The sequence below is a fragment of the Motacilla alba genome, chromosome 2, assembly GCF_015832195.1.
Source record: "Motacilla alba alba isolate MOTALB_02 chromosome 2, Motacilla_alba_V1.0_pri, whole genome shotgun sequence".
In the NCBI taxonomy this organism is placed as follows: Eukaryota; Metazoa; Chordata; class Aves; order Passeriformes; family Motacillidae; genus Motacilla; species Motacilla alba.
Genome location: NC_052017.1, coordinates 131,416,772 through 131,443,039, shown reverse-complemented (window position 1 = coordinate 131,443,039; position 26,268 = coordinate 131,416,772). Strand labels below are relative to the sequence as shown.

General features: G+C 37.1%; 1 protein-coding gene across 9 annotated transcripts in view; it reads left to right on the top strand.

Annotated features, from left to right (window-relative positions):
- UBR5 (ubiquitin protein ligase E3 component n-recognin 5) overlaps positions 1-24,718 on the top strand; it is an 87,755-nt gene extending 63,037 nt beyond the window's left edge. For 8 of the 9 annotated variants that reach the window (XM_038130175.1, XM_038130173.1, XM_038130171.1 and 5 more), the window contains 31 exons: positions 288-434; positions 532-650; positions 745-871; positions 971-1,100; positions 1,326-1,486; positions 1,993-2,232; positions 2,384-2,507; positions 3,097-3,208; positions 4,235-4,366; positions 5,004-5,261; positions 5,610-5,878; positions 7,929-8,140; positions 8,509-8,739; positions 10,511-10,584; positions 11,150-11,322; positions 11,422-11,535; positions 12,087-12,307; positions 12,945-13,065; positions 13,168-13,266; positions 13,543-13,786; positions 14,370-14,481; positions 15,004-15,148; positions 15,443-15,573; positions 16,469-16,529; positions 16,815-16,990; positions 17,361-17,445; positions 18,361-18,516; positions 18,891-19,004; positions 20,254-20,398; positions 20,978-21,063; positions 22,132-24,718. In XM_038130175.1, coding sequence (XP_037986103.1) covers positions 288-434; positions 532-650; positions 745-871; positions 971-1,100; positions 1,326-1,486; positions 1,993-2,232; positions 2,384-2,507; positions 3,097-3,208; positions 4,235-4,366; positions 5,004-5,261; positions 5,610-5,878; positions 7,929-8,140; positions 8,509-8,739; positions 10,511-10,584; positions 11,150-11,322; positions 11,422-11,535; positions 12,087-12,307; positions 12,945-13,065; positions 13,168-13,266; positions 13,543-13,786; positions 14,370-14,481; positions 15,004-15,148; positions 15,443-15,573; positions 16,469-16,529; positions 16,815-16,990; positions 17,361-17,445; positions 18,361-18,516; positions 18,891-19,004; positions 20,254-20,398; positions 20,978-21,063; positions 22,132-22,344 — 4,732 coding nt within the window. In that variant the 3' untranslated portion in view covers positions 22,345-24,718. The remainder of the gene's footprint in view (positions 1-287; positions 435-531; positions 651-744; positions 872-970; positions 1,101-1,325; positions 1,487-1,992; positions 2,233-2,383; positions 2,508-3,096; positions 3,209-4,234; positions 4,367-5,003; positions 5,262-5,609; positions 5,879-7,928; positions 8,141-8,508; positions 8,740-10,510; positions 10,585-11,149; positions 11,323-11,421; positions 11,536-12,086; positions 12,308-12,944; positions 13,066-13,167; positions 13,267-13,542; positions 13,787-14,369; positions 14,482-15,003; positions 15,149-15,442; positions 15,574-16,468; positions 16,530-16,814; positions 16,991-17,360; positions 17,446-18,360; positions 18,517-18,890; positions 19,005-20,253; positions 20,399-20,977; positions 21,064-22,131) is intronic. The other variant, XM_038130170.1, reaches the window with a different exon arrangement.
- The last annotated feature ends 1,550 nt before the right edge of the window (positions 24,719-26,268 follow it).

Below are 26,268 nucleotides of genomic sequence, written 5' to 3'. Positions count from 1 at the left end.
AAGAATAAATGATCATGGATGCATTTTACTAAGACAGTATGAAAAGCTCTGTAATGAAACTGCCCTCTTTAAGATGAGTGTAGGAAACATGGATGACAAACATCAAATGCTGCCACATACAGAATCTATGTTTCTCTTTTTTAAGCTACGTTTTGGTGTTTTACCATCAGAAACAAAAAGCTGCAGAAAGAAATCTAAGCATTCTACACTAACACCCTCAGCTTGTGTAGAAAAGATCTGGTATGTTACTGAACAGTGTTGCAGTTCACCTTTTCTATTTCTTGTAGGCTCAAACGAACATCTCCAACAGCCTACTGTGATTGCTGGGAAAAGTGCAAGTGTAAAACACTAATTGCTGGGCAAAAGTCTGCTCGCCTTGATCTCCTTTACCGCCTGCTTACCACCACAAATCTTGTTACCATGCCAAATAGCAGGCAAGTTCATATTAGCATTGACTAGGGCAGAATTTAAAAATTATTTTCTAAATATATGTGGTATATTGTATTTCCACTAACAATTTTTTCATTACAGGGGAGAACATCTGCTGTTGTTTTTAGTACAGACAGTTGCCAGGCAAACTGTAGAGCACTGCCAGTACAGACCTCCTAGAATCAGGGAAGATCGTAATCGTAAAACTGCAAATCCTGAAGGTAAGAGCTGTTTCAGTGAAATAAATGGCAAATTCCATATTTTAGTACCTCTTCCTTATGCTTTCTTGGGGTTTTTTTTGTTTTATCTTTCTAGATTCTGATATGCCTGATCATGATTTAGAACCTCCTCGTTTTGCCCAGTTAGCCCTGGAACGTGTTTTACAAGATTGGAATGCCCTGAAGTCTATGATCATGTTTGGCTCCCAGGAAAATAAAGACCCGTGTGTATCTACACATAGTTGTTGATGTCAGGTTTGATCTGATACTTGACACCTGCTGACTTACATAAATTTATTTCTTTTCTTTTTGTTTTTTCCAAGTCTTAGTGCAAGCAGTAGGATAGGTCATCTTCTGCCTGAAGAGCAAGTTTACCTTAATCAGCAAAGTGGAACTATTCGCTTGGACTGTTTTACACACTGCCTTATTGTCAAATGTACAGCAGACATTTTGGTAAGCACTCTTAGCCATGTTTTACGTAGGTTTTCTGAATAATAGGATATTATAAGGTATCTCAGGCCATGTGCTTGGAAACTAATTTGAAAGTAACTTCAAGTTAATTTTGGTTTTGTGAATTTTTACTGTTATGACTGTGATCTCCCTTTGAGTCTTAATCTCTCTTGTTTCATGCTTCAAAATTGCACGCAACTAATGAGTTGAAATGACTTCTTTCTTCAGCTGTTAGATACTTTGCTGGGTACTCTGGTAAAGGAATTACAGAACAAGTATACGCCAGGCCGCAGAGAAGAAGCTATTGCTGTTACAATGAGATTCCTGCGTTCTGTGGCAAGAGTGTTTGTCATTCTTAGTGTGGAGATGGCTTCCTCCAAAAAGAAAAAGTAAGTGGTTAAGATGTATGTTGGTTGTGGTGGTTTTTTTCCTATATTTACTTTTTTTTCCCTATATAATGAGTTGATAAAAATCATAGGCAGAAACATTGGAATGATTTTGTATTCTGTAGACAGACTTGGAAAGATGCACAATCGCTGCTGGTATGTCATGTAACTTCTTAATGCAGTGCTTGTTAAACTTACATGTTAAACTTACATACCAAACTTTTTGTTTACAGTGTTAGGGTTTTTGGAAATAGTTTTTTTAAACATATTAAAATTACAGTGTTGGTTGTCAGTAGTAGATTTAGATATCAAGCCTTAGTCTTGAATTATTGAATGATCAGTGTTTTTCACTGACCTAAATATTGTGCATATTGTTTCTATACACACAAATGCATGTATCTCTTAAAATTATTTTTGAGGAAAAAAATTAGGACAATTAATATTGCCATGAAGTTTTTGGGGAAAAAAAGATGTATTTGACATTTATCTTTCTGTATTTTATCCCCCAGCAATTTTATTCCACAGCCAATTGGAAAATGTAAACGTGTATTTCAGGCATTATTGCCCTATGCTGTTGAAGAGTTGTGCAATGTAGCAGAATCTCTGATTATTCCAGTCAGGATGGGAATTGCACGTCCTACAGCACCCTTTACCCTTGCTAGCACTAGTATAGATGCCATGCAGGGAAGTGAAGAACTGTTTTCTGTGGAGCCTCTGCCACCCAGACCATCATCTGACCAGTCTAGCAGGTAAAACTTGTTAAAGCTTACTATCTGTTCTTTTCAAAGACTTTTTAAAGGTGGTTTTGTTTTGAAGTTTCTGTTAGCTTTGCATTAAGTGATATCCGGAGGTCCAAATTGACTTTTTTTGAGGATTTATTTTATATATTTTTCTTTTAAGTTCTAGTCAATCTCAGTCATCCTACATAATAAGGAATCCTCAGCAAAGACGAATCAGCCAGTCACAACCAGTTCGTGGCAGGGATGAAGAACAAGATGATATTGTTTCAGCTGATGTAGAAGAGGTCAGTTTCCTTTCTGTACTTTTTTTTTCTTCTCAATATAGTGCACCTAATACATTAGCCCATGCTTTGACATCTGAATCTGAAATCCATGCATGTGATTTGAAAAAGATGTTAAGTAGTACTTCATGAAATCTTACAGTGCTGTAAGTATTTTTAATAGAACTTTGTCATTGTTGTTTTCTATTTTATTTCTCCCTGTTAAAAAAGTCTTTCAGCACATGGCAGCTATTATATAGGTTCTGTTAGACAGCTAGAGGGTTTTTCATCGGATAATAGCAGATAATACCTCTTCAGTATTTAGAAGCTAATTGTTGATTTTGTAGGCAGTTTTATACTTATAGCATTAAAATGTAACATCCAAAACTGTTTTATTTGTGTATTTGATTTTTTCCCCCCACAAGACTATAAACTATACAGCCACATACAACTACTGTGGCTGTAAGTTCATTTTTTTGTTCACATCAGTTCAATTTTGAGGTCATCTTTCTAAAATGTGTTTTTTAAAATCAAACTTTGCACTCTTTTTGGAAAACTCATAGATTCCCTGATATTGAAGATAGTCTGGCATAATGTTACGATCTCTTTCCAGGTTGAGGTGGTTGAGGGGGTGGCGGGTGAAGAAGACCATCATGATGAACAGGAAGAACATGGTGAAGAAAATGCTGAAGCAGAAGGACAGCATGATGAGCATGATGAAGATGGTATGTATAATGTACATCTTCCACATTTACTGCCTGACTGAGAAAACTATGCATCAAAAAGAAAAGCATCTTTGGAGTCACTAGTGATAATGATTTGGGAGATTTGCACAAGTAGAGAGAATCCAAGGGTTCCAGACTGCTTATCTTACAGGAGATGTGTAAAATTAGAGATAACATGTAGTAGACAAGTATATGAACATTTTCTGGTTGAGGAGAAAATATTAAGCTCCCAGAGGTATCAGATGTTATTATATTCTTGGTTAACAATGTATGTTACCTTCTGTATTTGCTTCTTTAAAATGTTGGTGGTGGTTGGGCCAGTGTCAAACCACGATGTGTTCTCAAAAGCAGTTTAAATCCTGGAAGCTAATTCTCAAACTAATCACTAAATTATGATTCAATATTTCATAGACATAATTAATCAATCCTCTATGAAAATGTTTGAAGTGAATATGATTTGTCTTGTATTACTTAGTTGGGGGTTAGATGACCCAAACCTGTGATTTTAAAAAAAGTTATCTTCTCTTTCTGAAAGTGCTTTGTGTTTCCAGTCAATCCATCCAATCCAATATAGTAAATCTGTTTACTGATTTGCTGAATATTCAAGCATTTCATTCTTAAAGCTTAAAACTGGAATAGAACCTGTATATTTAATTAGTTTTTCAAGTATTCTTTAAATACTAGTTGAAACAGCATATGGTAAATTGTCCTAGTACATGTGTATGAAGAGTTGTGGAGTCTTGTGGCTGGAGTGATTTATTTTGAATCCTAAAAGCCTTTATTTTCACTGTGTGTTGAATGTGCATGTACAGTGCAGAGTAAGAGCAGGTGGCTAATTGCTGGAAAATAAGAAAGCATTCTCCAGGTATTGTTGGGTGTCTGCACTGCTTTTATGACCCCCCTGCATATCCATTAACTTCTGATATAGTATGAGTGTCTGGGGTTTGTTTCTGTCTTATATGAGTCACTACAATAATTACAATTTTGTCTTCTAAACATGAGATGTTTTGTCCATTGTTTTTGTAGGCAGTGATATGGAGTTGGATTTGCTAGCTGCTGCTGAAACAGAAAGTGACAGTGAGAGTAACCACAGTAACCAGGACAATGCCAGTGGGCGCAGAAGTGTTGTCACTGCAGCTACTGCTGGGTCAGAAGCAGGTACACTACATCTTTTTGGGTCTAATCTAGCTGGTTAAATTTAGATATTCGGAGTACTCTCCTCCTTTCCTAGATTTCCTGTTTTCCTTTGCTCTAATAGTAAGGTACTGTGCAGACTTTCTGGACAAGGAAATGCATTAAGATGTGACCTACATTTTTTTGATCTTACAGAGCATTTGCATGTGTTAGAAATTACCATGTGCTCTTGTGTAGTGAAATGAAATGCTCTCATTTATTTTCAAGTGTAGTAGTTGAAAACAATGGTTTATGGTTCAAATCAATACACAAAACCTGAGCACTCATTGTACAGGTTTTTGAGAGCAACTGCCTTGCTGTCCAATTTGGAAACATAATTTTTAGAATTCTTTTCCTATGGGTAGAATCAGTGAAATATTTTTAAATCCAGTTTCTTCTTAATTTATATTTTGAAGTGTAAGTAATCATACTGCTTTTTCATTACACCTGTGGAGAATTGGCAGTATGTTATAATGATAATTTATTGAACCTTTTCAATAGTGGTATTTGAACCTTTTTAGTACAGTGTAGTTTCTCATGGAAGAAGTCTGCTATGCTGACATGATACATGTATATGTGCACAGGTGTAGAGCTGTCAGTTATTGCTTATTTTTCTCAACAGGAGCTAGCAGTGTTCCAGCATTTTTTTCTGAAGATGACTCTCAATCAAATGATTCCAGTGACTCTGATAGCAGCAGCAGTCAGAGTGATGACATAGAGCAGGAGACCTTCATGCTTGATGAGCCTCTGGAGCGAACCACAAACAGCTCCCATGCCAACGGTGCTGCCCAGGCTCCCCGTTCCATGCAGTGGGCTGTACGGAACACCCAGAACCAGAGGACTACCAGCACAGCTCCCTCTAGTACGTCAACCCCAGCAGGCAAGTCTGAGTGAATTGCATGCATGAATGCCAGCTAGCTCTGGCTTTGTTCCTTCCTCTGCTTTTGTTTATTCTCTTAAGGATGAAATCTTATCTCTTTGTCATACTGTTGATCTACCTTGACTGCTACAGTTCTAGTTTTGAATTTTAAAAAAAGGAAAAGATCTGTTGCAGTTAAGATCTGAGTATGCTTACTGTAGTTAGCAATTGTTTGCTAGTTACAGTTGTGATGTCAGTAATATTTACAAGTTTATTTCTGTAAATCTTGATCATGAAATCAATCAATACACAAATGACATAGCAAAGATTAAATGAGTTCATTAATGTAACCTTTTCTTTTATATTTAGCAAGTTCAGCGGGCTTGATTTATATTGACCCCTCAAACCTTCGTCGGAGTGGTACCATCAGCACAAGTGCAGCAGCAGCTGCTGCAGCACTTGAAGCCAGCAATGCAAGCAGCTATTTAACATCTGCAAGCAGCTTAGCAAGAGCATACAGTATTGTGATACGGCAGATATCTGATCTGATGGGTCTGATTCCCAAATACAATCACTTAGTATACTCCCAGATTCCAGCTGCAGTGAAGCTGACTTACCAAGATGCAGTTAACTTGCAGGTAAGAACATGGAAACTTTTGTAGAAAAAACATAATTTCAATACAGCTAGGGTTTTAAAGGTAAAATTATAGAATTGTTGAAATTGAAAGTGGCCTCTGCATATTGGCTAATGTAAATTTCTTTGAGGGTCAACAGGCTGCTCAGGACTGTCAGGTTAGGTTTTGAATATCTCCAAGGATGGAGATTCCACAGCTGCTCTATTGAATGTTTGACAGCTCTTACAGTGAAAGAGGATTTTTCCTGAGTTTAAAGGGATGTACCAAGTATTTCAGTTGTTGCCCACATGTCCATTCACTGGGTATCACTAAGAAGAGTCTGGTTTTGTATACTTCATACCTTTTTGTCAGGTGTTTGTACAAACTGGTAAGATCCTCCTAAGTTTGTTTCTTCAGTCTAAAGTATTCCCAGCACTCTCAGCCTCTTCTTACATTAAGAGAGAGTGTGGGCTAAAGTAACTGTGGTCACTTACTTAATTAAATTGATAGTATTTCATATACACATATTCTTTCAAAAAAAAAAAAGGAATGTATGTTGATTTTGTTTAAACAATGTCTGACTGATATGTAATTAATAGTTAAGTCAGAATTGACTAGGGATTTCTGCTAGACATCTGTTGCCATATTCTATTTTACATGAATTGTTGAGTCTATGTAAGAAGAAAGTTAGTAAGGCCAAATAATTAAATGAGATAAAAGATTTGTACAGGTAAATGTACTCTTCCCTGTCCCTTCCTTCAGGGGTATGGTCATCCTTTCCATGTTGTGCTCATACTTTTTATACAGTGCTCTTTACTGTCTGTTTTTGAAAATTTATGTAAAATGCATCTGTAGAGAAAATACATGTCAGACAGTAGTCTTCCTTTTCATGTGTAGACCTTAGTTTCAGAGACTGACGAGACTGGAGGGACTCCAGAGTGTTTAGAAAGTATGTATCAATTTGTACCTGGGCATAGTGTATAGGGTAAAATTGTATGTACTGAATTTAGTACAGAAGTCAGCTGTGAATAACACAGCTGCTGTGTGGGGGCAGGAAATCAAGGGATGCTGTTTTCTGTTAGTAGTGCTGCGTAGGGATGTGGAAACCTGCTGACAATATATTTATTTGTAATTGAGCCACATGGTATTTGTATGGCTCTGTTTTTGCAGTGTGATGGAAGGAAAGGACTTCTGATTTGGGAGAGGAAGGTTAGAAAGATATTCTGGGATCAAACACTGGGGTAAACAAACAGGGAAAGAAATAAGAGAGTGTAGTTTTGTTATGGAGAAGGCTAAAATAATTTTCTGTTTAAGAGATTCTTTATGGGAAAAGTGAACAGGAGATCTGTCCAGCTGAGGCAGCAAGAGGTTTGTATTAGCACAGGAAACCTGAACAGTGGAGGTTTCGTTTGGACACAGAAATGGGGTTGAGACAGCATTTTGTTAGTTTAGTGCATTAGAAGTGTGAGGGATATTTTTGAAGACCAGAATGCAGAGGAATGAAGGAAGCAGACTAATGTTGGATCAAAAAAATCCAACGGGTCAATGGAGTTAGCAAACGGCAAGAAAAGTAGGCTGTAGAGCCAGTAGTGGTAACAGGTGAAGCAAAGATGAGACCAGGAGGTGAGACTTGTATGCAGACATAGTTCTTTGTGCAGGTCTTAACTTTGTTGTCTTCAGTGAGTAATTTGCAAGGGGTGAAGAATGGTGAAAGATCTGGCTGATAATCCCGCAGCAGGATGAGGGCTGTTAAAACTAATAGAAAGTCAGGAATTCAGCTCAAATTGTCAAGTTGTGTACACCTGGGAGATGCTGAGTGGTCATAAGGGGAGGAGTGGAAGAGAGGCCCAAAAGAGAGAGAGATGGTGAGAATGTTTTATAGATATCAAAGTGTTAAGCAATGGGAGCTGCATACCACCACTGTAAATCAGCAGTCTCAACAGAGCTTTCAGAAACTGATCATCGATAATTCTTGAGCATGGTTTTACAGCCTCTTTGTAGGGAATCAGGAAGATTTCATTCTCATCATCTAGTTCTATCGTTCGCAAAACCAATTAAATCTCATTTTCTATAGAATTATGTGGAAGAAAAGCTTATTCCTACTTGGAATTGGATGGTCAGTATCATGGACTCTACTGAAGCTCAGCTGCGTTATGGTTCAGCTTTATCATCTGCTGGCGATCCTGGGCATCCAAATCATCCTCTCCATGCTTCTCAGAACTCAGCTAGAAGGGAAAGGATGACAGCCCGTGAGGAAGCCAGCTTGAGAACACTTGAGGGAAGAAGGTATGAAAACAATTTGATTACTGCATGCAGTATGAATTATCAGTTTTATGGTCAAATCTTTTTCACAGACATCCTAGGAATCTAATTCTGCAGCTCTGTAATGCAGTTGCTATTTTGATTTAAGTTGGCTTCCTGTGTTGTTGCTACTATTTGGTTTATACTGACACAGTAGATTCATCTTGAGCATTAACTGTTTACAATGTACTGCATCTGAGCTGCTTGTTCTATACTTTTAGCTTGTTACCACTATTTTTGTATGAAGTTCATTGAGATTTTACATCCAAATTTCAAATATAGGGCTTATAAATAAAGTACGTGTTCTCCTGTGATGCCTGATGTCTCTGTACTCAATCCTTTTCCTTCACTAGACGTGCTACTTTGCTCAGTGCCCGTCAGGGAATGATGTCAGCACGCGGTGATTTCCTGAACTACGCACTGTCCTTGATGCGTTCTCACAACGATGAGCACTCAGATGTTCTTCCTGTACTAGATGTCTGCTCTCTAAAGCACGTAGCATATGTTTTTCAAGCCCTTATTTATTGGATTAAAGCAATGAATCAGCAGACAACACTGGATACTCCTCAGCTGGAAAGGAAAAGGTACTGAGGCTGACTGCTAGAAACAAAACCTACGTAAAAGTGGCGTAAGCCATTTTGTTTCAGTCACTGGTATTGTTCCTCAGCAGCTTACATAAATATATGCATTAATCTGTATGTCTGTGTAGTAACATACATATTCTAAAAAGAATTTCTTTAATGATATATAATGTACCTGTGTTTGATAAGCCTGTTGCAGTACCCTGTTTACTTCTTTTTATACTGTGAAATGTTTTCTTACTGTTGAAACTTGAGTTGGATTTTTATCTCCTTAGCAGTGCCTCTCAATGACATACTCAGGACAGTTTCTCAGTTAATGACGTGAGACACGCATTTGACAAGATAGCAACCTGCTTAGATATCTGTCAAACATGTTAGAGATGACATTGGAGAAAATGTCATTGATATAATGGGCTTTGTGGTTTTGTTTTCTATTTGGTTATATGCATTTGAGACTTATCTGATATTTAAAGCACAGTAGGGAAATTAATAGCTGAAAATGTCCTTGAGTTGGAAAACTGCTATTTCAACTATGGCATTTTACAAGGTGTGTTTATTAATTTTAAGATGTTTTAAGATTTCTTTTTATATTTTTTTCCATTTCAAATGCCAGTTAATGCTAATAGAAATGTCCATCCGTTGGTAGTCTACACCATCTGTTCTCATTTCTTACTAGAGAAAGGTTTTTAGGTAATGTACCCAAGCAGTCCTAGTCAACAGTTAAATGCAAATTTTGCCCCTTTCTGCTCCTGATTTTCAATATTGCAGGTCAAACTTAACTTTACATTTTCTCTACAAATTTAGTCCTGCAAAATATGAGATACTTATATTTTAGATGTGTATCGGACTGCTGCTTCAGTTGCAATACTGTGTTCTGCTTATCTTTAGTAATGTAAGGTTTGTTATGACCTCAAAGGTGTACCAGAGGGGAGTGTTATCAACAGTAGTTTCCTCACAAGTAAGAACGCTATAGTACAGTAGTTAAAGCCACAGCTCTAACTTTTCCAGGCAATAATATACTTCCAGAAGCTGCTTTTCAAAAAAAAAAATTCCGAAATTTTTTCAGAATTTCAGAAAAATTCTGAAACGTACTGAAATCTGTCAAATAACTGTTCATTAAGTAATTGGGAAATTAGCATGAAATGCTTTTAAAACTGTGAAGGCCTAGACCTTTTCAGTTGAAAATGAGTGGCTCAAACAGTTGCTTCTGTTAGATGACATATTAGTTGTTTGAGTAAAATGAATTTTGTCAGTCTTCATCTAGTTTCAGAACACGTTTCACAATGCATAAACTGCCAGAAATCAATACTAATCAAAGTTCTTGACAGAACAGTAGTATAATATAGTGAAATCAAGTTTTTTAATGTGCAGCTTGCAGACTTACCTTCTGGAATTACATCAGTGAGATTATTTTTAAATTTTGAAATAGTATTCACTTGGATATTTCTTCCAGTAATGCAGGGTTCCTAGGATTTTATATTGATGTAGTGTTTAAAACCAAGTATCACTGCCCAAAGCTGTAACTTTTAAGATCAAAATTGGTAGGTGGCCAGATGGCTTTAAGGGTAACCGTGTGAGTGATGTAGTGAGTATGTAATGATACGTTCTCTATGGTGCTTCAGTCTTAGTTTTGTTTTTGTTATGTATAACTCTTAAGTACACTTCCTGATTATGCTACAGATACAGATGTTTTGCTGATAATTTCTTTAAGATTATTGACTCTTTTTTATTTTCTTCTCTTTTATTGTTGTTGTTCTGGGTGTTTTTTATTAAGAACTCGTGAGCTTTTGGAACTGGGTCTTGACAACGAAGATTCAGAACATGAAAATGATGATGATACCAATCAAAGTTAGTATACAAAAATTGACGTAGCATACCAAAATGCCAGACTTTGTTAGTGCTTTTTCCCTTTAGCTAGCTGAGATTTTGAATAAATTTTGCTGCTTGTATATGTAAAGTTGGGTTTAGTAAGATTTTCTTAGCATTGTTACTTTACCAAGTTTCTTCTAGCATTGCCTATTTCATTGTGTCGCATTTCAGGGCCATCTTTTCATCTTCTTTCTCACTAAACTGCAGCATTCCTTACCTCCCATTCATTCTACATTAAAATTTGAATCATAGTTATGCTGATCTTTTTGATCTGATGAAACTGTGCTGAAAATGGTAGAATATGTACTCCTATATACAGTGTAGAAGTAATGTTCAGTAAAGCTAGGTATAGTAAAAAGAATAAAAACTATAACTAAGCAAATTAATAAAGATACACCATTTGCAGAAGCATCCTGTAGAAGTACTAAATTTGCAGAGATTCTTCTCTAGTCAGGTAGCTAATAGGGAAGGATATTAATTTTTGGTATTTTATGTCCTTTGCTTTTATAACTGTGAAAACTGATTTGAAATCTCTGATATTTAGGTGCTACACTCAACGACAAAGATGATGACACTCTCCCAGCAGAGACTGGCCAAAACCATCCATTTTTCAGGCGCTCAGACTCTATGACATTCCTGGGCTGCATTCCACCCAATCCTTTTGAGGTTCCTCTGGCAGAGGCCATCCCCTTGGCAGACCAGCCACATCTATTACAGGTGACATCAGAGATAGTGTTTTGGAAGAAAACTGCAGTTTGCTTTTTCATTCCTCACCGAAGTGTATTATTGACCCAGAACAATTTTGTTGCTTTTCAGCCAAATGCTCGCAAAGAGGATCTGTTCGGCCGACCCAGTCAGGGTCTGTACTCGTCTTCTGCCAACAGTGGCAAATGCTTAGTGGAAGTTACAGTGGATAGAAACTGCCTTGAGGTAAATGTAAAGCTTTATTATTTTAAACAATATGGTAATTTAAACTAGAAACTTCATTCCTTAAAAAGACACTTTAATGTTTTCAGAGAGAATTTTATGTAGCTTTCAGAATGATAATTTAAAAGCCTCGTGCCTGTGAAAACTTGAAGTCTTTATGAAAAGTATGCTTAATATAGAAACTTGATGATTATTGACTTACAGCAGCTTTCAGGTAATAGTCTTAAATGCAGCAGTACAATTTGGAGTTAATTTTGGAATGCTAATTATATAATTATTTTTGATAAAAAGATTTAAATCTTCCTATAGTCCATCCAGTAGATTTGACTTGCCTTCAGACTGAACATTAATTGGCAAGCATGTGAAATACAAACATACAGTGGGGAAAATATTTTTTTTCTGTATTTATCGAAATGATTGAGGTCACTGTGTTTTAACAGGTCAATTACAATGTTCACTTTTGTGTGATTTAAAATATGCACCTATGAACATATGTGCTGAAAAAGCCTTCTAGTCTGTTCTGAAAGTGCAGCTAAATGTTACTTCTCCTTTAGGTTCTTCCAACTAAAATGTCTTACGCAGCCAACTTAAAAAATGTCATGAGCATGCAAAATCGGCAGAAGAAGGAAGGGGAAGAACAAAATGTGCCTACAGAAGAATCTGAGAGTTCAAAGCCAGGACCTTCAGCTCACGATCTTGCAGCACAACTGAAAAGCAGCTTGTTGGCAGAGATAGGATTGACAGAAAGTGAAGGGCCACCCCTCACATCTTTCAGGTAGCTGAGTTAAAAATTACGTTTTGAAATATCACTGCTCTGCTAAATGGCTGTTTGGGACTCTGGAAAGTCTTTTTGAAATTAAAATGGGTAGCTTAATTTAGTTTGCATTTGTAGTTTGTGATTAGTAGCTTCTAAAATGAATACTTGAACAGTCTTCAAAGAGGTCTGTGCAAACTGTAGACAAATTCCTTTACTCCCTGACTTCCTGCTGCAGACCTGCTGTGATGTCCTGGGTAGCCAGGCTGAGCAGTTGGGATCGACAGCTTGCCGTCTGTGTCTGGTGGTGCTGCCCACACTTAATGCAGTTACAGACTGACCTGCCCTCCCTTCAAATTACAGCTATTCTAAAAGAAATGAAGGTCTTGGCTGGTGGGAGACCAGTAACAGTGCATTCCACATAGCACCAAAAGTTACATGCTTTTGGAGTAATTACCCTTTGGAAGCAAGGCTTATGTTTCTGCTGAAACGAAGCAGCTTCATGTGCTTTTGTGCACAGACTTAGCATACTGTGTTGTTGTTTATCAGGAATAAAAACCAGTTAAATGCAGAGGGTAAGAAAAAGCTGGAGTATACAAAATGTGTCTGAAATTTAACTTGATTCCACATATCTGTAATTTTTTCTTCTTTCTGTCAGGCCTCAGTGTAGCTTCATGGGCATGGTTATTTCTCATGACATGTTGCTGGGACGTTGGCGCCTTTCTTTGGAGTTGTTTGGTAGAGTGTTCATGGAAGATGTTGGAGCAGAGCCTGGATCGGTATGTATTTCTCAGTGTAAGGACACTTCTCTTACAACTACATTGTGACTCTCTCTACTTATTCTGATTTTGGGGTTTGTTTTTTTTTTTTTTTATTTTTAGATCTTGACTGAATTAGGTGGCTTTGAAGTAAAGGAATCGAAATTCCGCAGGGAGATGGAAAAACTTAGAAACCAGCAATCAAGGGATTTAACATTGGAGGTAAAAAATGTTAGTTTATCTTTGAATAAACTTTCATTAAAAGTTGAATTACTACAGTAACTTGATAGGAAAAGTATTTCAGAGTCTGCAAGCAGGTGTCTTAAATCGTACTTTGTGAGTTATGTTGCAATTACTCTGTTGTTTTTCCCAGTCTGATTGTTATTTTTTGAATCTGTGCAGCAGTGTCCAGAAATCTGTTGTGAAGCTGAAAATCTCTTAGAATGATAATTGGTAAAGAAAGATTTTTTTTTTTTTTTTTTTGGTATTTTTTACTAGGTTGATCGAGACAGAGATCTTCTAATTCAGCAGACCATGAGGCAGCTGAACAATCATTTTGGTCGCAGGTGTGCTACCACTCCGATGGCTGTACACAGAGTGAAAGTTACTTTTAAGGATGAACCCGGAGAAGGCAGCGGTGTAGCACGAAGCTTTTATACTGCTATTGCACAGGCTTTTCTGTCAAATGAGAAACTGCCAAATCTAGATTGTATTCAGAATGCCAACAAGGGTACCCATACAAGTAAGTGATGCACAGCAGTTAATCTACAGAAAATATTACTAAAAACCTTGGGTGCTTTATTTACATAGAAATACTTGGCCTTGTGCCATAGACATATCTTATTAGCTCAGCCCAGAATCCATAAAAATTATGCATTAGTTCTCTGGAGCAAGGAAACTGCTTCCCCCTCCCCCACGCTTTCAGAAACAGGAACTTCTTATTTTTCTTGCAACAGGAGTCTGCTTTAGATGTGCTCAGATTTTTTGAGTGTCCTTCTCTCCAGCAGGTAATAATTGTCAAGACTTTAGCTACTAAGAGCCTATATGTTTTATTACAGCTGCTCCATCTGAGTTGCCACAAACACATTTTAATGGTTTTGAAAGTATATGAAAACTCTTAAAGTATTTTATCATTTTTAAGTTGGTACAAACACTTCAGGTCCTTTCTTAAGTTTGGCTGAACCCAATCACTGCTTCAAGTGAAGTGGTTCTGTTTCATTGATGTCTGTCAAACTCTTCCAAACCTTAGTCTTCCTTACACTGAAACTTAGGTAGGAGAGAGAAATATAAAGATGTTTAAGTTTATGAGGTTTTTTGCCCTTCAGGTCTGATGCAGAGATTGCGAAATAGGGGCGAGAGAGATCGGGAAAGGGAGCGAGAGAGAGAAATGCGGAGAAGTAGTGGCTTGCGAACTGGTTCTCGGAGAGATAGGGATAGGTAAGTGATAATCTTTATCTTGATGGAGATATTTTATCAAATAGAGTCATTGCCTTGGATATTGTCAGGAAAGTACTTTTACTTCCTCTTGTTAAAGGAGTCTCTTTCAGGAGTGATTTGCAGGGTAATTTCTTGAAATTTGGTCTCTAGCTTTAATTCTTTAAAGAACTATTATGCTTACTTTATCATTAATTGGTTGTGTCTTCACCACAGGCCATCAGTTTCCTCTGCTAAAACAATAACAAAAACTTGTGTACTCGAATAAAATTGTGAGATAGTTTAGAAACAGCAGTGCCATTGGTGGCATGTCTGACTGCTGTGTCCAAAACACAAGTAATACTAAAATATCTGGTTTATTTTGATTCTCTCTTTCTGATTCATTCTCTCCAAGCAGCTATGAGCAACACTACTATTCCAGCAGTAAAGCTAATGATAATATCAATCTGTGTGCAAATAATATTGTTCCAGAGGATTTTGAATTTTTCCCCTGAAATGAGTACAAACTGCTCTGATTATCTTAAGGGACTTCAGAAGACAACTGTCCATTGACACACGGCCTTTTAGACCAGCATCAGAAGGAAATCCCAGCGATGACCCTGACCCTCTCCCAGCACACAGACAAGCCCTTGGAGAACGGCTCTACCCTCGAGTGCAAGCAATGCAACCAGTAAGACTTCCCTAATACACTTAATGATTGTTCTTGTCATATTGTAATGTAAAAATTTAATTCCTTATCCATAATTGAAATAATTGAAACATAATTGATAGTAGTCAAACATGAAAGAATGATTTTATTTTATTTTTAATTTTGTTAAGATTTTGTTTCTCTAATTTGTTTTTTAGCTTAGGAGGTATCTTGTAATGCATTCTCTCCTTAAAATACCAAAACTTTCATAAGATCATATTTGAAAATGAGAGAACTGGAGGAGAATAGTAAGACTTATCACTCCTTTATCCCCAGGCATTTGCAAGTAAAATCACAGGAATGTTGTTGGAATTGTCTCCTGCTCAGCTGCTTCTGTTACTAGCTAGTGAAGATTCCCTTAGAGCGAGAGTTGATGAAGCAATGGAACTCATTATTGCTCATGGCAGGTAAAGTATCAAAAGTGAGAACTGATTTTGTGGCCAAAGCACTTGTACTGTTCTACATCTAACTCCAATACATGCAGCTTATTTCTTGATAGTCTAGATAGTTTTTCTTCGGACAAGTGACTTTTTTGCTTTGGTTTAATCTATTCTGACTGGTTTCAGAATATGACAGTTCCTTATTGAGAGCAGCCCTGCTGGGAAGGACTTGATGGGTGCTGGTGGATAAGAAACTGGATATGAGCTGGCCATGCCAGCTGTGTTCTGGGCTGTATCAAAAACAGCGTGGCCAGCAGGTGAGGGAGAGGATTCTGCCCCTCTGGTGAGACCCCACCTGCACTGCTGCATCCAGCTCAGGGGTCCCCAGCACAGGAAGGACATGGACCTGTTGGAGCAAGTCCTGAGGAGGTCACCCAGATGATCAGAAAAATTGAGTACCTGTCTTATGAAGAAAGGCTGAGAGAATTGGGGTTGTTCAGCATGGGAAAGAGAAAGCTTATGGGTGACCTAATTCTGACCTTCCAGTCCCTGAAGAGAACCAACAAAAAGATGGCGAGGGACTTTATGCAAGAGCATGTAGTCACAATTCAAGGGGAATAGCTTCAAACTCAAAGAGAGCTGGTTTAGATTAGATAACAAGAAGAAATTCTTTACTGTGAGGATAGTGGAGCACTGCAACTGTGTGTAACCCACAGGTTACCCAGAGAAGCTGTAGATCCCTGGAGTTGTTCAAGGCCAGGTTGGCGCTGTGAGCAACTTGCTCTAGAGGAAAGTATCCCTGCCCACAGCAAGGGGGCTGGAACTAGATGATCTTCAAGGTCCCTTTCTAACCCAAGCCATTCTATCCTTCCGTGAGTCTGTGATGGTGAAATTAAATCTGCCTTTTTATTCCCTTCTCAAGGGAGAACGGTGCTGACAGTATATTGGATCTTGGATTGCTAGACTCTTCAGATAAAGTACAGGTAATGACCTGTTGTACAAAATTTATCTAAGATTCAGTTTAATCAGTTGATTTTAAAACCGGAAGCAATTGGAAGCTTTATCATGCAAGACAAAGTTCTGTTTAATCATTCTGTTTTGAAAGGATTAACAGTAATTAGTCAAAAGTATAAAATGCCATCATTAGGAAATATCAAAGGAATTCTTAACCAATGGAACCTGAATCTTTGGGTCCTGCAGCAAATAGCTTGATGTGTGTCAGTAACTAGAATTAAGTCTGTTAATTGCTGTTTTGACTTTCAAAACAGGAAAATAGAAAGCGACATGGATCCAGCCGCAGTGTAGTAGATATGGAATTGGATGATACAGATGATGGGGATGATAACGCACCGCTTTTCTACCAACCTGGAAAACGAGGATTTTATACACCAAGACCTGGTAAAAACACAGAAGCAAGGCTGAATTGTTTCCGAAACATTGGCAGGTATTCTACCATTAACTTTTTAGTCTGAAGAAATGTAAAAGACAATTATACACAACACCTGGGAGAGTACCAATGATCCAAGCTGGAAAAAACATGTATTTTTTTTATGGTCTCTATTTCTCACACTGAGCTTAAGTAGGGGGGAATTTGCATATGTCAACTTAAGGTTTGTTTTCCTGTTAAATTTTAATTTTCTATCCTTCTATTTTTCAATTATATATGCCCATGATTTTAATTTGTGACCAATACATTTGCAAAGCTGGCTCCAGCTTAATTCTTAGAATATTAGAACTCTTAAATGTGAGTTTGCTGAAAGGTCTCTTGTGTAATTTCTGCTGTACCAAAACAAACTCCAAACTTTTTTTTTCAGAATCCTAGGATTGTGCTTGTTGCAGAATGAATTATGTCCCATCACGTTAAATAGACATGTAATCAAAGTTCTACTTGGCAGAAAGGTAAGTTGAACATAAAAATTTTAATTTCCTGTAATTACTTAAAACCTCGTCTATAAAACTGGGCTTTTCCCCCATACCACATATGTATTAACTAGCTGAGTTGATACTCAGAACTGCATGGAGGACTTTAATTTGAGAACTTTAATTTGAGAATTTAATATTTTCGTTTCCTAGATTTTGAGCAGAGTAGATGTACTAGAAGTCAGGTATTTGACTAAGATGTAATGATTTTGTAATAGGTTAGCCTTCAGCTCTCTTCAGGAACTACATACTGTGTCTGCTTTTTTTCTTCCTGAGACTCAGAAACAATAGTGTTAGACAATACTAGGCAATAGCTTACAGAAAAGCATTTTTCTGCATATTTGAGAGAGCTCATGGAATTAATTTGTAATTCAAATTTTGTCTCAGGTGTAGGTGAAATTTAATTCAGAGCAACAATTACTTAAACTTTTGACCAAAACTGCTACCCTGGTCCAGTAAAAGCTAATCATGTACTGCACTTTTGATGCATTAGTCAGTGGCATTGTAAGTTCTGTCTGATCCAGCAAACTTAAACCAAGGTTTGTTACTACTGATCTTTCCTTAAGTTCAGTTTCGATCACATCATCAGTTACCCAACATAGTATAATCTTTAATGAAAAAGAGTTAAAGGGAGAAATGGCCTTTAAATACTCCTGAGTCTTCCAAGAGTGATTGCCTTTTAAGTAATCTCTTAAGGTTTTTCTTGTTGAATATGTATTCCTTCCAGTATTCCAATGTACCTTCTAAAGCAGACTCAAAGTAGGAGTTTACCTGCATTTATTTCTGTGTGTTTGTATCCTTTGTTGCTAGTGCATAGATCTGGCACAGATCACATAATTTTGAATACATTCTTAAACACCTGTTATGTTTCAAACTTCTGTCTTTTTTTAATAGGTGAACTGGCACGACTTTGCTTTTTTTGACCCAGTTATGTATGAAAGCCTTCGGCAGCTCATCCTCGCATCCCAGAGCACAGATGCTGATGCAGTGTTTGCAGCAATGGATTTAGCCTTTGCAATAGACCTGTGTAAGGAGGAGGGTGGAGGGCAGGTAAGCACAGCTAAACTTGTGGCTCTGTAGTTTCAGAGTTTGACAGCTTATGCAGGGTGTAGTGTGTACATAATCCAGGCTCTTCTCAGATGGCAGATAAAACATTTTATTCTTCTTGGATTCAGTGCAGTGTTCTTAGATATTGAAGCCTGGATTTTTTTCTTTGAAAATGGTATAGAGGCTACCCTAGACCCTGGTAACCATATTAAATCCTAGGGAATCTTTAACCTGTAGTACTGAATTTTACTTGGGTTTGGAGGTATATTGAGCAATAAATCACTCTGCAGCATACAGTGGTGGTTGCAATAATCTCATTTCCTTTATATCCCTTTTCTTTTTCCCCTTTTCAAATGTTTCTTATTTCTTTGCCATAGGTTGAGCTTATTTCTAATGGTGTAAATATACCAGTCACTCCTCAGAATGTATACGAGTATGTCCGGAAATATGCAGAACACCGAATGTTGGTAGTAGCAGAGCAGCCTCTACATGTAAGTCTTTAGTGGAGTTTTTTTAAAAAGAAGAAGAAAAAAAAAAAATCTTTCATTTTTCCGTCAGTTAGTTATTCTCCTCATTGTGGTGCTGCTAATCAGGTTTCTTTGAAGTCGTGAGAGCTTGATTAAAAGTATTTAATGTTTTTTTGTAATTGTATAGCTGTTTATGCAGTACTGTGAAGACTGAGTAATTTATTTTATAGAATGAAAGATAACTTATTTTATTGTGGGTCTCATTGGTTAAGTATATATGTTTATTTCTTGAGCTCAAATAGCACAAATCCTCTTGGAATTTTGGCTTTGTATTTGGCAGCTACTTTGTTCTTAATAATTTATTACCTTTGATTTGTTTGCATCCTTGTTCTAAGGAAAAATCATTTATAAAACCACTTATACTAGCCTGGCAAGAAATGTAAAAATTGACTAGAAAACCATATTAAAAATTATTTGCTTTTTTTAAGCTCTTGTCAAATAACTCTTACAGAATAATATATTTTTATAGACAATTACTGAAGACCAGTCTGTCATGATGCTACATCTAAACGTCGTTGCTTGTGCTCATTGTGGTTTCCTGCTGCACATCTGAGATAGGGGGCCTCATCTGTGCAGATGAGGTCCAAATTCTCACAGAAAGAACATGTTCCTGGAATTAAGATACTTGATCTCCATGTCTGCATATATTACTAGTTTGATTCTTGTTTAAGAGTTGAAAACCGTTACACTTGTATTGATTTTGGAATTTTCTAAAGCAAATTGATTCGTAGTATTCCATTTTGAATATGAAATTTGCTATGTTTTCAGGACATTACTTATATAGGATATATGTGTATGTGTGTCTGTGTGTGTAATACTTTTGAAGCAGAGTTGGCATGTGTCTGAGGAAGCAAAGTAAAAGGAAGATGCGTGGGTTTTTTTCCTTTTTTTTTTAAATTCTCATAAAATTCAGTGCAGCTTAGCAAAATACCTGAACATTTTAGCATTAAAAGAGTTCATGTGCTTCTGCTCCTGGTGAAATACTAGCTCAAACCAGTACTGCTTTCTTTTGCTCTAGAAGGTAGGGTTTAAAAATTGGTGCAGTTCTTTGTTACAGAAGATTTGCATCTCAGATGATAAAGCTTTAAAGGAAAAGAACAGCTGAGAGAATAATGAATCTTGAGTTAAAGGGAATTTCACATGAAACTTTTGAGTAATGTATTTAAAGTCAATCTTAAAAGTTACAATGTGCATTTTGTGGTTTTCACTTAAGGCAATGAGGAAGGGGCTCCTGGATGTACTTCCAAAGAATTCATTAGAAGATTTGACAGCAGAAGATTTCAGACTTTTGGTAAATGGCTGTGGTGAAGTAAATGTGCAGATGCTAATCAGCTTTACCTCTTTCAATGATGAATCAGGTATGAAATAACTTAGTCATAAATAGAGTTGCAGGTATAACTTAATACTGTTTTTTTCTGTGTGGAGTAGTTACTAGCATTAAACTTGAAGTAGTAAGTCTGCCATTACTTAATAAGCCAGTGAAAGTGTAATAAAGTTGTTACTTGGGATATTTTTTTACATTCCTTGGAAAATATTTACCTTCAGTTTAGTGAGGGTGGAGAAAGCATGTTTTCCAGCTTCACTGTCACTAGATGTTAAATGCATGGATTGTATTACTGGCAGTATATCTTTCTTGTGAAAATTCTCTAGAACTATAAATGTGATGGATGCAAGTTTAATACTTCTTACATAATATTTAAACTGCGTTTATTGCAGTTGGGCTTTTTGGTAAGGAGGGAGGAGTGGGAGTGGTACTGAGTTATGTCAGTGTTGGCCTTGCATTCAAAGCTATTCGTTTTGAAATCACTAATCTCCAATATCAGGATTTTATGAACACAATTGTAGCTGAGATCCAACTTGCAGCACACGGAAAACAGGTCTCTTAATGTTATTGTCCCATGTAGCAGCTGAATTGTGTACCTTGTTATTTCACACAGGAGAAAATGCTGAGAAGCTTTTGCAATTCAAGCGTTGGTTTTGGTCCATAGTTGAGAAGATGAGTATGACTGAAAGACAAGATCTGGTAAGTTGTCCATTCCCATTGGAAACATGCAGAAGAATTGGAATAACTGGTGTCAATACTGCTCTTAACTGTGTCTACCTGCAGAGACTTTGTGAAGAGTTAAGGCAGCAGAGCAGGGTAGTAGGGTTGGGTAAGACTTGGTTCTGGAAACAACAGGTGTGAATCCCAGACCTTCTTGTAACTGAAAGTAAGCATGGTGTGTTCTTCTCCCTGTTCATAGGTCTCTTACAGAAGCACAGTTTCACTCTGCACAGTTGCTCTTAAGATGAGTAACTGTGGTTATTCAACTGTGTTGTGGGCTGGTGGGGTTTTGAGGTCAAGATCTCTTCATGCATCATCTACTCACCTGACTTCTGTGTATCCTGAGGGCAATATTTGTGTCCTCTCTGTAAGATGTCGGTAATGATACCATGTTCTTCTCAAAGCCCTTTAGGAGTGAGAAGCTGATGAGAAGCACAAAAGAATAATATACTGTTCAGGGGAGTTCATTTTTAAAAGCTTGCCTATAAATTTTATTCATTGTACACCTCTTAAAATGGTTTGGTTTTAACTTCAGTCTACTAAAAGGAAACAAAGAGTACTCTGAAAAGTGGAAACCCTAGAGCACATTTTTCAAAGAGTGTCTATGCTTACACCTTGGTGGTGGCTCAGTATTTCACACTTGAATAATAAACCAAATACTCTCTGTTGCTCCCTTTTGTCTGTACCAGTACTACAGACTACTCCTGTAGTCTCTGACTGGTTTGTGAGAGATTCCTGGTTCAGTTTGTGATGGCAGTCACCACCTTCCCAGATGGATATTTGGACATGCTGTTTACTGAGGATTTGTTGATACAGGATAATTTTGAGTGCTGCTTTTATCAGTTTTATGAATGAGCAGTTGACAAAAGGAAGTGAAGGAAGCTACTACAGAAGAAAGTAGAATGACTGTGGAGTTTAGTGTGGCATATTGAAGAGAACATAGTATGATCAGTCTTGCTGTGACTGCGCAGTTCTTTTTTAACCTATCCCTACACAATTTGTAGGCAGTATGAATCTTAAATTTTAAACGCTGTCTTCTTTTTTCAGGTTTACTTTTGGACCTCAAGTCCATCATTGCCTGCCAGCGAGGAGGGGTTCCAGCCTATGCCATCGATCACAATAAGGCCACCAGATGACCAACATCTTCCAACAGCAAACACTTGCATTTCTCGCCTTTATGTCCCACTCTATTCCTCTAAGCAGATTTTGAAACAAAAATTGTTACTCGCCATTAAGACCAAGAATTTTGGTTTTGTGTAGAGTATAAAAAGTGTGTATTGCTGTGTAATATTACTAGCTAAGTTTTGTAGATTTTTCCATTTGTCTATAAAAGTTTATGAAAGTTAATGCTGTCATACCCCTGGTGGTACTTCAAAGATTTAAATGCAAACATTCCTGTACTAAATTTGTAACATAAAGGCCTAAGGAGCACTAGCAATATGTGATTGCAACAGTTTGCTAGTCAGTAACTCCTTTGCCTAACCCCAGCCAAAGATGACAGCAGAACAATATAATTTACACTGTGATTTATCTTTTTGCTGAGGGAAAATATGTAAAATGTTCTGAAAATTCACTGCTGCCTTTGTGGAAAGTGTTTCAGCAAAGGTTCTTGTATAGAGGGAGTAGGGAATTTCAAAATAAAAAATTAAGTATGTTCTGTGTTTTTAACTTTTTTTATGGTGTTTAATTTGTGGTTGGCTGCAGTTGTGTATCATGTATATTGAACTTGTAAAAAGTTCCTGACAGCTCAGATCCCGGAGTTGGGATTGTTCACTTATGAAACCACTTCCATTGCAATTTTTGTTCTATTGCATTGAACTCTGGCACATCAGATACCATCACTAATATTTTGCATGTAATCTGTACCTTTAGTGTTTTTTTTTTCCCTGTACATATTTGATGAGGCCAATGCACAGTATTTCATAGTTCACAATCAACATTTTTGTATCCTTGTTACAGTGAACAGACAGTCAGGAGATTGTTCCACTACCAGTTCTAACCCAACACTTGTACTACATTATCTAACTATGTAAACTCAGCCTGGGCACTTTCTGGTAACTGTAAAATGTTTATAAGATCATGATTATTGGAGATAACATTTTTTGGAAAACTTTAATGTTCGTGAGCTGCTTAACTTCTTTTGTATCTAGCCTTTTTTTAAGTATCTTGTTACAGTTTTTTAATAAAGAAATTACAGACAAAATACCAAGTCATACTGAAGAAACAATAGTTTTTATTTATTAAGCCATTTATACTTTAGCTAACAGCATACACTAAACATAGTTGGTCATTAAAAATCTGAATTGTGTAGCTGAAAAATTGACATGCAGAAGACATTTAGCCTACATTTTACAGTTAGCAGAGAATCCTGAAAGAAATGGGCCAGGCAACCCCTCCTTTTAACAGAATTGGTTTGAAGGAAAAGTGGCTTGTTCTGAAAACTCTCAAGGCAATTAGGTTAGAATAAAATTCTCAAACGTCATTGTAGTGAGTTCTACTGTATGTTCACTTTTGAAGTGCTTGGTTAGTTTTGGGAAGGGCAGTCTTTGACCATGATCTAGGATTTCTTTTCCCTAAGGCTTGAGAGATTTTTGAGTTAGAAATTGATTGATGAAGAAAGGAGCTACTTTTTCTGTGTCAAAATAAATTTATGAAAGCTTAGCAGACTGAAACATTGAGGAATAAGAACTTTTGTGGTGGTGATGTTCTTCTTTCTTGCTTCTCCAATCCCATTAGTCCATATTAATGAATTTTTTCCCTTCCTTTTGTTGGGAAGAGCTGAAGTAATGTTCCATCCAAATCCTAGTAGAACTCACCTTTGCCAGAGCTCCTGGGTGTTCCTTTCTGTCAGCTAGTTGTAGGATGACCAAAAGTTACCTACATCTGATTTTCAAAAAAGCCTCTTCATTTATTTAGTTGCTAAAGGTATGGAGTACAGTTGATACCACAAATTCTGATCACCAGTTGCCAAATTGATGCTGAAAATCCTCTTTTCTAAATAAGGCAGATTGTTTCAGGCTTGTGTAGTTAAACTGCAGATAAATAAAGAGATGTAGAATTATTTCTGCAGGTACTAATACTTCCTCTAAATCGATCATCCTAGAAAAGGATAGTTTCAATGTATGAGGATTGGAGCTAGATTTCCTCTTGTGACCTCCAGTGTATCTTAAGTTCAAAACTGATTTTACTATGCTAAAAAGAAAATGCAGTACAGCCTCACAAATCTAGGTAGAGGTATTTTAGTGTAGAGAAAATTAATGCTGGTGTATGGCTGTTCTCTTATACTAAGGAGGATAAGTTACAAAGGTACAAAGCAACATCTACCTTATGCCTGGCTATCAAACTGCTGTGATTATTTCCACTACCAAAATGGCCTCTAACTGGAATGTGCAAAGTTAGTAGAAAGCAACAAAAGAAACTGTTTAGAATAGGCATCAAAACTCCAGTCTGTAAAATAAAGCTCCCTCCCTCACAAAGCTTTGTGAGGCTTGATGTACTAAGAATTATCCAAGGCCCTTGGATGAAAGGCCATATATACATGTAAAGTACTGTGTATATATATATGTATTGTGTGTATATGTATATAAGTGTATGTGTATGTATAACATATAAATATATGTTATATGTATATATATTTCTGTATATAGATTAAGCATTTTTTAAGTCCTGTAATGTATAGCTAGACAAAAGTTATGCAGATAGCACAGCAGCTCACCATATATACACACACAAGGCATTCTGGTAAGCAGAGAGGGAATTTAGAATGATATATGCTGTCGTCATTGACTTGAAATATGTATGTAGCTTTATAAATAGCTTTTTTTCCTCTGTATGGTATATTTAAACTATATCAAGATTTTAATAAGAAAAATGTTTATTAAAATCATACACCTCCTCTCCCTTTGACTTAAGCCCTTCTGTTAGTTCACTTAAAATGTGGTAGAGAAACTAGTTAAATTCTGTAATGTTCACACTTTTTTAATAGTCTAAATCCTTAGCTTTTCACCATTGCTGAAAGAGGAGATAAAGGTAGCTACTAATAAAATGTTATGACCAACTACTAGAGTAGGTCCTAATCTGAATCTAGGAAAAACTTGATACTTTAGTGCTAATTTCTGTGACTAATTCTTGGCTTTGGTTTCTTTTACTTAGCTAGCTGTATCCAACACAAGGTAAATCACTTGCTCCAGCTTTGATAATTTTCCAGGAATGAAAAATTGTCATCAAGTGGTCTTTCATACCTGTGTGGTTTGGAAGTGGTGTTTTTTTTGGTTGTTTGTTTGGTTTTTTTTGGTTTTTTTTTTTTTTTTTTCCTGCAAGTTAGTAATTTGGTCCCTAGATAACAAGCAGTGACAAAGCTGTAAACTGTGAATGCAAACCAATACCCTTGCACAGCAGCATTCAGGGAGGCAGAGGAAAGGAAATTTTCCTCAGCTCTTAATGTTTACCTTTGTATGCAACTGTGCAAACCATACAGACCTGCTGTTTTTCAGAAGTTTACTTCCATACATCTGAAGGGAAGTGTGTAGTGAGCAGGGCTGCACCTCTCCATGGTGGTTTGAGTGCAGGTGGGGGAAATACCCCAGCCACCACCAACCGCCTCCTGTGTGGCGGCTTCTCAGAGACGGAATTCAGCACAGCTCCTGGTCACCCTTAACACCATGTGAAAGATCACTAAGTTTGTGCTAACCTCCTCCTTTCTATGCTAACTGCTGTGCCCCAACTCCCTCTTTATAGGGTCCCGCAGCCTGTGGATCATGTCTCTGTGTGCATCTGTAGTTACCATCCTCTTCGCTTCACTTGGATTTTTCTGGCTTCTTCTCTGTAAGGCAAACTGTGAATACCTCGTTTAGTAGCTCTGATTCCCTTCCTCTTTCAAGCTTCGTAGGATTTGACCTTTTCTGACTTCTGGTTTGCCTGTTTAGTAACAGGTCTGCTAAAAACAAATAGAAAATTCTGCATGTCCAGATTAACTGGATTTCAGCAGGTGTGGCATTATCTTATTCTGAGGTAGGAGTACGTCCACACATTAAAATGCGTAGCTGAATGGGTCATGTGAAAGCTTCAGTGACTGCCTGGAACTCACAGTGCTGGAAGTTTCCACATGATCTCTGTGGGGAGGACATGAACAGGCTTCACAATTGGAATGTGGCCTCCATCACAGTGCAGTCCTTGCCCATCAGG